At 40.4% G+C, this 16843-nt stretch overlaps 1 protein-coding gene across 2 annotated transcripts in view; it reads left to right on the top strand.

Moving 5' to 3' along the window:
- Positions 1-7974: 7974 nt before the first annotated feature.
- Positions 7975-16843, top strand: part of ANO10 (anoctamin 10) — a 125111-nt gene continuing 116242 nt past the window's right edge. The window contains exons 1-5 of one of the 2 annotated variants that reach the window (XM_064672101.1): positions 7975-8114; positions 11416-11589; positions 12803-12985; positions 14890-15024; positions 16591-16710. In XM_064672101.1, coding sequence (XP_064528171.1) covers positions 11430-11589; positions 12803-12985; positions 14890-15024; positions 16591-16710 — 598 coding nt within the window. In that variant the 5' untranslated portion in view covers positions 7975-8114; positions 11416-11429. Of the gene's footprint in view, positions 8115-11197; positions 11275-11415; positions 11590-12802; positions 12986-14889; positions 15025-16590; positions 16711-16843 lie in introns of those variants that run through there. The other variant, XM_064672112.1, reaches the window with a different exon arrangement.

Below are 16843 nucleotides of genomic sequence, written 5' to 3'. Positions count from 1 at the left end.
TCCAGAGTGTCCAGAAGAACAGTCAAGTTCTCTCACAGCTGAGAAAGAATCACAGACACTGTTGCAGGCGTGGATTTAATAAAGCAATAGAGGATTTAATTCTCCCACACCTCCACATTGGCCTTCACTACCTCGTTCCCTGCTATCATACAGGGCACTGGTGCTATAAGTGTAGCGCTGCAGTTTCTCTCAGAGCCCTCAGTCCCAGTGTCTGTGAAGAGGCTGTGGCTGTCTCTGTCAGCCAAGAAATGTATGTCTCTGCCTGCACTGCTGGTCCATGCTGCTGTGTGTGCCAGCCCAGGGAGCCTGCCTACCTTATGTCCCTCTAGGGGAGTGCGTTCTTGCCACATAGCCCAGTATGTCCAGGGTGTGCACCTCCAATGCATGATCCTACACAGAAGAGAGAAGCCTTCATCTGTCGACTTTGTGTAGAGCCTCCATGCAGTAATAGTGCAGTAATATAAGAAGCATTATATTCCCATGATTCTAGGGCCTTACATGCAATACTAGTTAGACTCACTGTGACTCACAGGCAGCTTTAAATACACCCACTCACACCCAGGCTGGGCTGGCTGAGATTGTCTGTACCCAGACACTTCACATCTCATTAAATCTGAAGTGAACACAGACTCCTGGTTATATAACATAATACCAAAGTACTATGCTGTTTTTCCTGAAAAGGAAAGAAACCCCAAATGGAACTTGTATTCCACATTCTGTAAAACCAGAAGTTCGTGACTTCGGATCCCCCAGGAAAACAGTTTTTAAGGGCAACAGTAATTGGTAATCTTTTCTTGATTTACAGTTGACATTTCATATTAAGAATGGGGAATCCTTTGATTTAATGTTTTGCTTAGCTTATTTCACTGCAGTACCAGCACAAAGGAGAACTCCCTTCTGCAACAGGGCAAATACTATACCCTTCTGCCATTCCATCCTGGCAAACACTAGACATCTGCTTCAGAAGGAACTGAGAACAGAAATAGAATTTCTGGCTTTTACCGCATTGCATTTCTAATTGCTGATTGGAGATGATTCTACTAAAATAAAAACTTCTTAAAATTAGATTTTCTATATCTAAGTGTGCTTCAAAACAGATTATAGAATTACAGACTACAGAAGTAAAACACAAATTCAAACACCTTGATAAAATCAAAGTTTTTCTGTACAGACCCATAGTACTAAATTTTATGTGGACAACTTGATACTAATAAAGATAATATACTAGTCTCTAATTAGCCAGAATTTCTATAAAATGTCTTTAAATTTACGAATGTTTTGTATCTAGTATTTCTGAATGTATGACTATAGCAGGCAGGTCAGGTTAAACATTTTTTCAGTTTCACTTCAAAGGCCTTGTGTTCCCCTGAACTGTCAGAAGATATCATATATCTTCATGACTCCATGCTCTGAACATTTGATGACAGCACTGGGACCCACGTGAACGCAGATGGTGAAAAACTGTACCACACTGCATTCAAGGAACTAACTAGAGGCCAAAAGTACATGCTGATTTAGATCAGCACACGCAGTCTTTTAACAATAGCATATGAACACTGCCTAGTTCTGTCAGTACTTTACTTGTCAGTACCCCGTGGAAGAGATCACAGCAAAAGACTTTGTCTTTTGACTCATCCCCTTTCTCTTTAATAGCTAGTATCATTTCAGTGACTGCTACAGTATTTCACTGAATATTTCAAATGGTGCTATTTTCATTAGTTCAATATTTTTTTCTTGGTGTTGTTGGTTTCTAAGGGGGCAAGGTCCATAACTTCGTGAAGCTCAGTGATTACATTTATATTCTCATAAAAAAATAAGAGTGATTTATTCAAGGCTTGTGATTTTTATTTCTGTTTTGGAGTCTTCAGTGAGTAAACACCTGTATGCATCAATTTGGGGTCACTTGAAAATAGTGTTTGAGTATGTAGATGTACTCAAACTAGTGTGTAAAACTAGACTGACATCAGTAATAATGACAAGTTTGCGACCTTAGAAATAGCAATTAACTGTAATAGGATATCTGTAGTTGAATGGATTTAAATAGTTTTGTCATTTTCCAAGCAATGGTGAGAACAGTCAAATAAACAGATGTAAAATTCATACTAGGGGATAGCAGTTAAACAAAGAAACTATATGCAGACTTGCAAATGTATCTTACGATGCAACAGTGTATATTGTATGAAACGAAAACAGATCACAGAGTCTTTAGATTTAAAACTATTAGGCAGCCGTCAAATCTATGACCATTTTGCCAGCATTATGCCAGTGCTACTGCTCTTGCCTAAGTGTATACATGAATGCATTTCCCAAGAGAAATCAATTTATGAAAGTGTGAAGAATCAGCTAGAAAAACTCATCTTTTCATAATCAAGAGCTCCAGTTCCCAAGTTATGCTTCAAGTTACTTAAAAGTTAGAGTAAAATGGACTGTATAAAGATGTGGCATTTACATTTAATACAGATACTTTTGTGAAGTTGTCTGTAAGAACACGTTAAATAGTTCATGAAGCACAATAAACCATGTGCATATCTGATGTAGTTTGGAATGGCTGATGGTGTTTCTTCTCTTTGATTTTGGTTTGCTTTAAAGCTTCATGCTGTGGTTGTCCAATGGCTGAATTCAGGCACAAGGAGGGAAAGATAACTGGAATCATTAACTTCTTCAGCCCTTCTACAGCCATTCCCATTCATAATTCAAAGCCCTCAGCATAGGACTGTAAGGGGATTTATCATGTTGTTATCTTCAGTGAGTGTTACTTTGAAGGTAGTGGCTGGAAGGACTTTTACTGAATAATAAATCCCTGAACTTGACTCACCCAAACCTTGTTTAAGCTCTTTTTGCTATGATCATAATATAGCAGCTTAGGTAAGAGTTAGAATAATCTTCCTTCAGTTCCTAAATCCAGGCAGAGATATTATTAAAACAGGTATTTGAAAAACACTACCTACTGAAAGGCTGGTAATCAGATGGTACAGTCAGGGACTGCCTCTGTGAGGCACAGCCTCAGGCATAAAATCATGGCTACTGAAGAATACAGACTCTGCACATTTTGTTAGAATGTATTAAATTCTGCTATTTAATAAATCATAGTACTCAACCAACTGACTGCACTGTACTGTTTCTAGCCATGCACTAAACAAATCAACCAAGTATGTTCTGTCCAAGTGGAATGACAGACACCGTTCTCAATAATAATACAAAGAAAGAGAATGAACTTCAAATTTAAATATACAGGACAGCTTTTTTGTTGTTGTTGCTGTTTTTGCAGTCTTTACAATTGCTGAAGCCTCCGGATGAGAGAGAAAATATGGTGTCATATGTCAGTCACTGAATGGAGGCTGTCCAATGGAATGTACTGAAAATTCCAGTGAAGATTTACTTCTGAATAGACCATTCAGTCATAGGATATAGGAGTCTATTCCACAGTAGGTGGATGGTGAATTCCAGTAAACTATGTTCTTCTAGGAATTAAAGACTAGCTAATAACAACAGAAGGCCATATAGATTAATCAGAAACACTGTAACTTCAGTAACCTCATGGCTCCATTTCACTAAATGCAGCAAAATTCAGCTTTTTTGCCCCTGATAGTATCACAATGATGTTAACTGGGCTCTAGTGGTAAACTGTGAAGTCTTTATATGAATTCGTATGTTAGTTGACAAATTCATGCACGGCTCTGTAAGCCAAGATCCTAACTCATCTTTTGGGACATGAAGTGCCACATATACACGTCTTTTAAATACCTCCAGGGATGGTCACTCAACCACTTCCCTGGGCAGCCTGTTCCAATTCTTGACAACCTTTTGGAAAAGAAATTGTTCCTGATATCCAATATAAACCTGCCTTGGTGCACCCTGAGGCCAATTCCTTTTGTTAGTACTAATCTGGGGAGAAGAGGCCAATCCCCACCTGGCTGCATCATCATTTCAGGTAGTTGCAGAGATCTCCCCTGAGAATCCTTTTCTCCAGGCTTAACAACCCCAGCTCCCTCAGTCACTCCTCATCAGACTTGTGCTCTAGTCCTAGCACCAGCTTCGTTGCCTTCTCTGGACACACTCCAGCACCGTAATGTCTTTCTTGTAGTGAGGGGCCCAGAACTGAATCCAGGATCTGAGATGTGGCCTCACCAGTGCAGAGTACAGGGGAACAGTCACTGCTCTGGTCCTGCTGGCTATGCTATTTTTCATATAAACCAGGATGCTATTTGCCTTGACAACTCTTAATTTATTTTTCTTCAATTTGTGTATAAATGATGATTAACATCTTATGCATGTTTTATGTTTTACCTGGTCCTCCTGTGTAATAGTTTCAGAATGGTTTCTCTCTCCTCTTCCAGGCTTAGGCAGGCTGATCCTCCTCTTTTTATGTTGTTTCCATTTTGTTTGATAGAACAGGGTTTTCTGCTCCTTGATAATCTTATTTGGAAATAATAAAACAAGATAAAACTAGATATTTCTAATCAGGTAGACACAATGTGAAATGGCAGAGGTGTATTTTCCTTGTACCTTACGAATTACAATCTATCAGCTTCATCACTCAGTGTTTATGAATCAAAGCTACCATACTTTGACCCAAACAGTGCTTGGACTGCCTGAACAGACTTATGTGAAAATTCCTGTCAGGATGTAAAAGTTGTTCCAGGTGTGATTAAAAAACCAATTTCCCCTCTATTTGAAGGAAGTTAAAAACATTTTAATAATATTTATTACACTCTTGGAAAGATTCTGTATAATCTGACCAAAACCACCACTGAAGATCAGTAAAATGTCATGGTATCTTACTCTGACAAATACATAAATTGAAATTTAATTACTAAAATTTTAATGTAATTGCCATTAATAATGCAATAATGCAATTTAATGTAATGTTAGCCTTAAACTTCAGATGTTCCATCATTCATTTTACATAAGTCGTTAGCTTGTGAATGAAAAGGATATTTTGCTGTTAATTGCTCCTTACTTTCATGATAAGACAATGTTCCAGTATGCCTCAAAACCTAGGTAAAGGTAAATCTTAAGAGAATGATTGCAATTATATATGACTTCAGATAAGAGCCAATACTAATCTCATTTATGCGACTATGCGAAGTATGGTTGTCATACCATACATATATCTACATGCATTTGAATTAATGAGAATTACTGTATGGAAAGGTGCTTTTCTTGTGCCAGCTTTTGATCTTATCTAACCCCTTTCTGAGTTCATTTAAATCACTAAAATAGAACAAAGCCAAACAAGCCAAAAGTAGGTGGTTTACTGTGGAGCTAGTAAATTGAGTGGGCTCAGAGAAGGATCTGGTGAATGCCAGAGTTGCCTTAAGTGTAGGGCAGAGCCACTCATCTGGCAACAAGAGGCATGGGGAGAAGGAAATGTTAGTGGTGGACTGGGAGTGAGAGCTCACCCTTTTAGTAGTAGTGAGATGCTGTATGGACTCAGTGAGGCATTGAACTACACTCAAAATATGAGCAAAGTTTTGACCAGGTGTAAAAGATTATTTCACTTCACAGTAGCTTAATGGCTTGTTAATTGGGCTAAGTACTGTGGTAGTCATTACTCCAGGGAGAAGTGGGTTAACCACAGAATAAAAATAAATCCTCTGCTCTTGAAATTTTCATGGATTCTTCTTTTGTCTCTCTTTTTTTTTTTTCTGCCTTACCACAGCTCATCCATTCTACTGTGCCTGCAGTCTGCATAGTGACTGACAGAGACAGACCATGAAAACGCTATAATCAGATAACAGAATCGCAAGACTGGACTGCAGTCACTCACAGATACATGCTTGGGATTTATATTTAGCTATAATGCCAGTGCAGTTTGCAATTTAGGATGGGCATACCTGATCCATCTTTAAATTAGCTAATCCTCTTAAGGCAAAATTTCTAGTCATTCTAACACTGTGATTGGCACAAAGTAATTTAATTTTTGCCATCATGATGAAACGGTTTCCACTGCGCCAGCAGTGTATGTGTGTGTACATTACTTTGTAGGCACATCCACTATCTACTTATGAATCCTATTTTTCTTTTGTGAACGTGGCTTTATGTGCTAACCTTTAAGCATGGCTAGCAAAATGCAAACCTTTAAGGGAGAAGCAGAGAGTATAACAGTTAAGAATTCATTGCATAGCAAGAATATGACACCTAGTGGATACACGACATTGAGGAAACGTGACAGTCCCATGAAGCAATATTGACATTAAATGACCCTGTCCAGTAGAAAAATTAATTTGATACCAGAAAAGACATTGATCTTGAATGACTCTTTTCCTGGGCCAAAGTAATTGGATAATGGCAAGTCCCCACTGAAAACTCATAAATGTAAGAGGTGTCAGCGATAGTTTTAAAAACATTTTTTGTAAACCACTAGCAGACTGAAGATCTCAGGCCAAGAAGGCCAGAGGGCCCCTAAAATAAAGAGCCCAAAGACCAATGAAGACATTGTGGATATTCGAAAAGATGCATCCAACATGCAAAGCACAAGAATAGTGTCTAAAAAAACCCCTTTTGTTAAACCCAGTTCTTTGTTGTTGTCATGTTGTTTCTCCAGGAATTGAGAGTTTTCACAGCTGGAGATGCTCAGAGGTGAATAACTATTCAGTGAGGCCACTGGAAGCTGGACAAGACTGAAACACAGTTTAAGAAGTCTGACTAATACATTCTGCCCAAACTATCTGATACAGATGGTGTCTGTCTTCTACTCCCCACTGCAGTCTGTAGTACCTGAATTTCAAGCATTCACATATCTCCATTTTCCAGGGTGCCCTGGACTCTTACTGCTTCATTGTCTATAAATAATAGAAAAACTTATCACCAGAAACTGGTATTTTATACTGGCTACCAAACACAAATCAAGCTTCTTGCTGTAAAATTTACATACAAAAATCTGCATTTATTTCCAAATATATTGAAAGGCTTGAAAAGGCTTCCTCAAGCCCAGCAGTGGCTTTGCTGGCCAGCTCCTTCGCCTGTCACCACTGCTTTGCAGTCACATTTCTTGCTTCCCAGCTACAAATGGATGTGTGGAACTATATTCTCTACAATTAGTATCAAAATGCAAAAATGTCCTCTTTTGCCTGTACAAAACAATGCTTGGAAATAAAACTGACTCAGCTGAAGTGAGGGCAGAAGCTCCCGCAGGAGGTTTTGGCTGTGTCCAGGGAAGGACATGAGCCAGCAGTGTGCCCAGGTGGCCAAGGCAGCCAATGGCATCCTGGCCTGTATCAGGAACAGTGTGGTCAGCAGGACCAGGGAAGTGATTCTTCCCCTGTACTGGGCACTGGTGAGGCTGCACCTCGAGTACTGTGTCCAGTTCTGGGCCCTTCAATTCAGGACAGATATTGAGGTGCTGGAGCGGTCCAGAGAAGGGCTACAAAGCTGGTGAAGGGTCTGGAGCACAATGCCTATGAGGAGCAGCTGAGGGAACTGGGGTTGTTTAGCCTGAAGAAAAGGAATCTCAGGGGAGACCTTATCACTCTCTGCAACTACCTGAAAGGAGTTTGTAGCAATGTGGGGGTCAGTCTCTTCTCCCAGGCAGCCAGTGATAGGACAAGAGGACAGAGTCTTAAGATGTGCCAGGGTAGGTTTATATTGGATATAAGGAAGAATTTCTTCACAGAAACGGTGATTAGATGAGCTACCAAGGGAGGTGGTGGAATCACTGTCCTGGAGGTATTCAAGAAACGAGCACTTAGTGCTATGGTCTAGTTGACATGGTGGTTGGACACGATGTTCTCAAGAGGTCTTTTCCAACTTAATTGATTCTGTGATTCTATGACAGGAGACAGCACAGGGAGGGAAAGGTGAAAATAAACAAGAGGATGACATGAGAGCTCGTGGTCTATTCGAGTGTTGATACAACACTGACCTAATAACATTTTGGACGCATCATGGTGCAAGGAGTGGCCGGTCAGACAGGGGCCGGGCCGGGATGGTGTGAAATGGAATGGGATGGGCCCCGTGTGAGGGGCGCGGCCAGCGGCAGCCGGCGGGCGGTGCCACGCTGGGCCGGCCCGGCGCCGCTCCCGGCCGGGCCCGGTGCCTGGGGCCGCCGTCAGCCTCCCGCCCCTCCCCTGCCCTCCCCGCCCTGGCATGCGGATGTGGAGCCGGCACCGGTGGTGAGTGGGGAGTGGGCGGCGGTCGCCCAGCGGGAAGGGGCCCTCACTGCCTGCGCCGCCGCGAGGGGAGGAGCCTTCCCCCTTCCCGCCCATCCGGCCGCGGCGCGGAGCGGAGCCAGCGCGGAGCTGGCCCCCGCCGCGGCACCTGTGACACCCCCAGTCCTTGCCCCGCCGCCTGGCGGCGTTCACGGGCGCGACGGGGATGACGGGGCTGGGTGCCGGCCCGTTCTCCCGGGCAGCGGGCAGGGTGGCGGCGCAGGGCGGCGGCCGCTGGCGGAGCGCGGCCGGGCAGGAAGAAGGCAGGGAGGGAGTGAGTCACCGGCCGCGCTGGCGGCGGGGACGGCCGGGTGTCTGTCCTCACTGGGCGTCCGGTTCCTATAAAAGGAGAGCGAGGCGCAGACTGGCGGCGGGAGGGAGTCGTGATGGGCCGCCTCACAGTGGGCCCGGCCGCGCAGGGAGCCTGCCCCGGCCGCGCAGGGAGCCTGCCCCGGCCGCGCAGGGAGCCTGCCCCGGCCGCGCAGGGAGCCTGCCCCGGCCGCGCAGGGAGCCTGCCCCGGCCGCGCAGGGAGCCTGCCCCGGCCGCGCAGGGAGCCTGCCCCGGCCGCGCAGGGAGCCTGCCCCGGCCGCGCAGCGAGCCTGCCCCGGCCGCGCAGCGAGCCTGCCCCGGCCGCGCAGCGAGCCCCTAGAAAGCTCCCGCTGCCCTGAGTTGACGTGGTGGTGTAATGGTGGTCACAGGTTGGACTCGATGATCTCAGAGGTCTTTTCCAACCTAACTGGTTCTGTGACCGCCACCCAGCCGCTCCGTGACGGGCAGGGGGGCTGTGGGGCTTAGAGGGTCTTTTGGGTCTGTTTCCCAGGCTTCGGGGTCTGTCAGAAGTTCACTGTGTATGTATGGAAGAAGAGGCCAAGTTTCCTCCCGTAGGGTCTGTGCTGGGCCTTGGGCAAGCTGTTTGGAAATCACAGGCACGATTTGGAAGAGTGCTTCAAATCTGTTCTAGTTTTCAGTAGTAATAAGCCTGAAAATAACAAATTTCACCAAAAGCCAAAAAATAGCAAAACAAACTGAAAGAGTGTGGGTTTAGATTGGACATTAGGAGGAAATTCTTTACTATGAGAGTGGTGAGGCACTGGAACAGGTTGCCCAGAGAAGCTGTGGATGCTTCATCCCTGGAAGTGTTCAAAACCAGGTTGGATGGAGCTCTGAGCAACCTGGTCTAGTGGAATGTGTCTCTCTACTAACGGCAGGGGACTTGGAACCAGATGATCTTTAAGGTCCCTTCCAACCCAAACCATTCTGTGTTTCTGTGATGATTCTATGGTTCTTAAATAGTCACTATGCCAAGCACAGTGACTCTGAATTTGTGATAGGAGCCAATAAATGAAGTTCACTGAGCAGCACACCTTTTATACACAGGCTTTTTTCAGAAAAGAACTGTTCTGCAAAGCTGTTTTCCTAAATAGTAATGTTTAGTAAACAGCTAGTGCTTTTCATTCTTAAATTCTTTAGAAATTGCTGTATGCACAATGTGTCAGGCATTATCTTAAAAAACCCCAACAGCTGATTATGGATAGGGAGGCACTGAGGTGGAATGGCTTGTCAAAACAGTGTAGTCAGTCCTTGACAATCCCAGTTACAGTGCCTCATCCGTGATGGTGTTTTCCTTTGATTCATTCTGTTTGTGCAGATATGCATGTAAAATATTTTTAAATACTTATTAAGTGTATTTCTTTTAAAGATGTGTACTTGAGTTCAGAGCTGTAAATATGAGTGTTGCAGAATTGTGTGCATGTGAAAGGCAAGTGAAACTAACTGAAAACCCCACTGAAATTTTGCTTGAAAGCTTTTTTTTTGCCAGTCAAAAATGAATAGGCTTTTTTATTATGATATGCATGTGTTTGCAGTATCACTGTATTTTGTAGGATAGTTTATATGAAATACTACAGACTGTGATTTCTCTTTGAATCACACAAATATAACTCATAAATGCTAAACTGCATCCTTACAGCAACTTGCTTCGAAATTAAGTAAGTTCACTCTTTGAACAGGAGGGGCAACTGCTTGAAGACAGTGGGTAAAATCCTTTCTTCAGTCAAGTTAATAGCAAAAAACCCCTCAAAACCCACCAAAACAAAATCATCAAATCTTCCCCTAACTTTAGTAAATTAAGTCTGTGATAGGTTTTTTGGTGGCTTTTTAATTTTTTTTTTAATATTTAGTAGGTTAGTTACCAGATTGTTTTATATCAATACCTCTAAGTTGCTTTATGTAGCATGATATAATGATCTCTGTAGAATCTTTGTATAAAGTTTGTTAACAAGACTAAAGAGGAGTGGCTGGAGAAAAGGAGGCTCAGGGGAGACCTTATCACTCTCTACAACTACCTGACAGGAGGTTGTTGCAAGGTGTGGGTCTGTCGAGTGACAAGTGATAGGAGAAGAGAAAATGGCCTCAAGTTGTACCACTGGGTATTGCAAAAAATGTCTTCGTGGAAGGGGTTGTCAAGCATTGGAATAGGCTTCTCAGGGAAGTGGTTGAGTCACCATCCCTGGAGCTATTTAAAAGCTTTGTAGATGTGGCACTTGGGGACATGATTTAGTGGTGGACTTGGCAGTGCTGCATTAATGGTTGGAGTCAAAGGTCTTTTCCAACCTCAACAAGTCTGTGGTTCTATAAAGATCCACTTAGATAATTTGGACTTTTTAGGCATAAAGCTGTGCTGATGCTCAGTGCTTTGCAGACGGACTTTGTCATAGAACACTTGGTTTATAGCTTTCAAAAAGTCATTTAAGTGTTTTGTGCTTAATTTGCCTATCTGTATGACAGGTGTCTTGCTCACCTACCCAGCATAATAAAGGTTTCCTTGGTATGGTTAAAGCTTTACAATATTAACTGAGAAATTTCCTTCTTAAACTTATCATCATATGTTTACATACTCTTACCATGAGAAGCTTATTGATTTTAGATATCTGTTTGACTAAGGTTCTGTTAATGTTTTCATTTGCTGACAGATACACTGTAGGAAATTGCAAGGTTGTTTTTGACAATATTTTCTCCCTATCGCAACAACATTTTTCCTACTCAGAGAGAAGGACATAAGTAAGCCACTGAGGACTAATAATGCCTTGACAACTGGAGAGGTTTCTCAAGCTGGTCACAGTAGTAAGTCCACAAAAATGCACACTTATGCCTTTGCTAAACACAGACACGTGTAACTCGCTGTAGTAAAGTGTAGTAAAGTGTATTAAAGTGTAGTAAAGTGTATTTTTTAACACTTACCTTTTATTCCGGTTTTGTACTTAGCAAGCTCGCAAGAGATGGTGCAAAAAACACAAAAGATGGCAGAAAGCTGGTCATTCTTGGATACTGTTGAGTCTAACTTCAGGCCTCTGGTAGTGATTGAACTTGCAAAAGGCACCAAAGAAGAAACCATAGAATGGTTCACTAAACGAATTGTAGACAAAAAAGCAGATGGAGGTGAGTACAGTATGATCTTCGGTAACAGTTTGAAAACAAATTGGCTGTCACCGTGATATGAAGACTTACAGAAGGTTTGTTTTCTAGGAATTTGTGGTTTAATGATTGTTTGGCCAATCTCATTCTGCTTTGCATTTTTGAAGTTGCTTCATTTAGAGTGAATAGACCTTCATGCTGCTGTCGTGAAACTGTAATAACTGAACCTTCTTAACCCTGTTATTAATGAAAACACTGGCTTAAGGTCAAAGCCCAGTTGAATTCTAGAATTCTTCTGTTTTTTTCAGTGAAAACCTGATAACCTGTCTCTCAAAGTAGTTTTTATGTCAGTTTTTATAGCAGTTGTCTAGAGCAAGTTTCCCTTGTTGCTCATGGAAACATGGTAAGCCTTGCCAAAATGAAGACATCTCACATCCTGTCCATAAGACTTGATACCGTGTTGTAGAATAAAGTTAAGTTAGCAGAAAGCAATTTAATCGTGTTGAATTCATGTTGGATTTTAGTAACATTCTTGGTAGCTTGCAGGGTTTTACAGACAATATTTCATCACTCATTTTAGTCCACTTCTGGCAGCTGAAGTTAGGCTAATTCATTTGTAATTTCTTGGGATGGTTTTGTTGTTTCTTTTTGTTTGTTTTGGGGTTTTGTTTGTTTGGGTTTTGGTTGGGTTTTGGTTATTTTTATTTTGTTTGGGGTTTTGTTGTTGTTTTTGTTTGTGGTTTTTGTTGTTTTTTTTTTTAATTAATATTTTTTTGAGAGACATTTTTTATGGCTGTTGTAGTTTATAGGTTATGGTCATTTATTCCTGTGGCTGTTGGATTTGTGACTGCAAACTTGGTTTCAGGCCTCTGTTAAATAAATTAGGGATGTTTCTATTTCAAAAGTCTAGTCTCCTTAAAACATGTGGGACTGTTTGCAGAAGCACTGCTTCCTTATGGGGTGTGAACATTAAGGGAGTAGATCCCAGTTGTCCCCATTGTTCCAGTTCACTGTTTTGAGTGCTTCCCCAGAAACAGGGCTAAATCCAAGGATGGCCCTGCAAGATTCTAAACACCACACATCAAACGCTGTTGAAGCCTTAATTCTTTGTGCCCTTAAGAGGCATTTTCAGTGCTCCTGTTAAATAGGACTGTTGTGGTGGGTGCTAAAACAGTAGGGCTTTTAGATGTAATTTTAATGTATTTTCTTACTTATTTTGCCTTTCTTTACTTTAAAGGTGCACAACTGCTGATTAAACCATTGGTCACAGAAAATGGACATGAAAATATTTATTTAGTTGGAGCGTCCCACTTAAGGCTGTTGCTGGGAGCTGAAACTGTGGGTCTGGTGAAGGAATGTAATGATAACTCAATGAGAACTTTTACGTACAGCAGTAGAAAAACTTTCAAAGATTTTGCAGGTAAGCGGTTGTAGGGGTCTTTGTCATTGCAAAGTATGACTAAAGATTATAAGAATTACACTGCTAAATCTTTCACAGTCTTTGTTCTATGGAAGGATGTCAGTGAACAGAAATAGGAAGACCAAGTCATGAATAAATACTCATTTTTAACTATGGAAATTCAGATCATATAATGATTTTTTTTTTTGTTCAAATGGCTTTTAATTTTTTGCTTGTGTTTTTCTTTATGCTTTTCAATGCTCCAAATAGTCTCTTATTTGTATGAAAGATTTTCGTTGAAAATAAGACAAAATAGTTGATAAACATGATTTTATGATTAACAATCAATGTTGTAAATTAGCATAGCAATTTAATTTCTATGAGCCAGTTTCGAGGCTTATTATCTTATAATTAGCTGGAGAAAATAGAAACATTTTTCTCTATTACATGTACACATCAAACAATTAAACAATTAATTAGCACTAAAGAGCCATTCAGTGGGATTTGGGCATGATTAGGGAAATTGTTCCTTCTCCTCTTTTGTTTTAAGGAGGAACCAATACAGTAAGGTTTCTTTTTAAATGTGCTGCTTGTAAGGTATTTAACCCCCCTACAGTGGCAGAACTCATTCTGCTTTCCAGGTAAATACTGGAGTTCCAGCTTAGTCTTGCCAGTACTTTTCATGTGCCCGTTTGAGTGATGCCTTTCACCACGTTTTCAATATCAAGGTTATTGAGTCCGTCTGAAACAATAATAAAGCTGAAGTTTTGTTGTTGGATGCCAGTTCTGTTCACTTCTGCTGCTGTGTGCAATAACTGTTGCAGTGTCTTTTCTTTTGTGACCTTGCTTTCCTGAAATTAGGAAGCCTTGAGAACAATTGGCAGTTGCAAAAGTGCCATTTTCGTTTCTTGATGCAAATCTGACTGTCATTGCTAAGAGAGGCTCTAGGAGCAGCTGGAACTGCAACTGCTGTAAATCTAAAATATAATTTTTGCTGTATCTCCTGGTATTTTTTCTTTTTACACATTAGTAACAAAACCAAAAACATAAGTACAAAAACATTAGTATAATTTTATTTTTGTCAAGGATAAGAGAGTTGACTGTGCTTAGATGAGTGAAAAATGTCACCTACAAAAAAACCCTTGCGGCCTGTGTTGTCTTGCCAGTATTTCTGGTTGCCCAATTTAACTGATACTATGTTGTTATTCTTTGTATTAGAGATTTGCTGCTGTTTTAGCTTCTTCTTAGTGTATCTAGGGCAATTTCTATTGTTTCTTATTTCTAAAAGGAGAAAAAATTAATTGGTCGTTATCTGAAGGAAATCAGTCTTTTTTTCCCGATGATGGGGTTGACAATAGATTTGTTACTGTAGCTTTCAAAAATGTGGGTTTTTTTGGAAGTTTTCATATTGTTTTACATTTTTTCCATATTTTTATCAGAACTAATTATCTCAAATGGCTTATTATGTTGTATGGGCAATAAGAGCAAGAGACTATGATTCTGTGGTATTTGGTGTGAAATGCTTACTGTAAAGGAGATTCCTCCTTGACATCTTACTGGTTTTTGTTATGTAAATACTTCGGGAACTGCGTGTCAGAAAGCGTTATGGAGATGCTGAGATTGACAAATAGTGGATGCCTAAGGAAGACTCTTTTAGCAAGGCACCAGCAATTAATACTTCAGAGGTGTCTGTCTCTTGAGTGATTTGTTCTCTTAGTTTATCTGGGTAGTCAAAAAATGCAGTGAGAAAGCTTCTTCTCAAGAAGAAGTTTATTTTAAATAGTGGAGTTTTTGCTAATGGATGTTCGTTGGCAATAATAGTCACATAATTTTTTTTCCTGATTCTGATCATTTTTTGTAGTTATTCGCTGCCAGGATTGTGTTCTGTTGCTGCACAATTTCACACAACCTTTTTTTTGATTTAGATGACAATCACAGTTTCCTTACAATGGCAGAATGTCAGTATATCATCAAACACGAACTTGAGAATTTGAGAGCTAAAAATGAAAAAATGATCCCTGGATATCCTCAGGCCAAGCTGTACCCAGGAAAATCAATTGGTAAGCAATGTAGTTTGTTGCCTGTAATGCACTGTGTTGATGTAGGATAGTGTTCATTGTGAAAAAAAATTAATTTTCCTGTAATGAAGAGAAATCATTTGGACACTGAAGTCCCACTATTTTTAATCAGCTTTGTTTTCTCACTGCTTCAGAGTGATAGGACAAGAAGAAATGGATGTACAGTGCAACAAGAGAAACTCTGAATGGGTATCAAGAAAGTTTTTTTCACAATAGGGTAACCAAACATTGGACAGGGAATTAAAGAGATTGTTGGTAACTCTGTCCTGGGAAACTTTTAGATCTTCACTGGAAAAGGCCCTGAGCAGCCTGATTTAAGCTAGGCCTACTTCAAGTAGGAAGTTGGGCCAGATTACTTCCAGTGGGCTTTTCATTCTGAGTTTTTGTGTGCGGCTTAGGCTCTGGCCTTATGTTCTTTTCAGTTGGATAGTTTTCACACATGTTGACATCATCCATTATTTTTAATTAGTACCAAAAATATTTATTTTTTTTAAATTACATAATGGTATACTTGGATTGCCTCTGTGTAAAAGTACTGGAACAAGTAACAGTGCCCCAGAGTTACAAATTTCATAATATGAAGGAAGTTTTATTTAATTTATTTGGTTTCATTGATCCTCCTCATTGCTTCCGGAGCTTTTCCTTTTCATGGGAGAAAAAAGCAATTAGAGCTAGTGTTGTTTCTATGGAACTTGTTCATTGGCAGAGATGCTACACTTTCTTAGGAGAATTTTCTTAATATTTGTATGTCCTTCTAATAACAGTATCTTTATTCATTAGTGTTGGTCATCAAAGAAAGAGTTCTACGCATATTAGCAGTTCAAAAAATGTAAATAAATGTAAATGTAAGATGAATTTACATTGGTAACTTTGTTATATAGTCGAAGTATATTTTTAGTTATGCCAAACAGATGCCTATGGGAAATGGTTAAATACTATCACACAGCTTCCAGTGCCTCCCCTCTCCTGTTTTTGAATTTATTTTCTTTTTTTAATATGGTTGTAACTTCCAGAGCAGTCTGTTAATTTTTTATCCACACGTGAAGTATTGCTTTCCATAGCAAAGTTAAATAGAAATTGTGGAATATATAGTTTGTTTGCAATGAAGATGTGTTGTAATTTATGAATTAGTGTTAACTGATAATTCAAAAATGCTTTTAGTGTCTTTCCAATTATTAATACAACAAAGGCTTTCCTCACAAAGCTACATAAGGCATTTCAGTTCTGATCTGTATCACTGTTTGTTATTGAAGCTGCAACTGATTATACTAAAAACTTATGGAATAGTTAATAGATGTAAAAAGGTTGCTGTTTCTCTTCCAGTGGACAGCACAGTCTTTGTAGGAATAAATATAACTGCTCTCTATTATGAATAATTTTTTAACTAACATGCAGACAATTTATTTTTTTTTTATTTCAAGTCCTATATCTATTTCAAAGGAACTTTAGGCTTGCTAAGTACATAATGTAACCTGTATGCTTATGTCAACTTCATTGTCCTTTGAAGGTGTGCTGGGTACATTGTTGTGGTTTTTTTTGTTCTTCTAGTGAGAAGGTTATTGACCAGTGGTATCCTAGTTCAGATTTTCCCACTGCACGATAGAGAAGAGTTGAAAAAGCTCCGTCACAGCTGGTATCGCCGAGTGAGGGTTGGCTATCAACCTTTAGGTATGTGAACACTTACTCTACTATAAATACTGTGCAGGGTTTCTTCTGGAGAAGTTTTCAATTTGTGTGAGAAGACCAAAGGTCTAACTTCCACTGCAGCATTTAGCTTCTATAAAAGTGAAATCCTGTATGG

Source organism: Pseudopipra pipra, chromosome 1 (assembly GCF_036250125.1).
Source record: "Pseudopipra pipra isolate bDixPip1 chromosome 1, bDixPip1.hap1, whole genome shotgun sequence".
NCBI lineage: Eukaryota > Metazoa > Chordata > Aves > Passeriformes > Pipridae > Pseudopipra > Pseudopipra pipra.
This window is presented reverse-complemented; position numbering and strand designations above follow the sequence as displayed.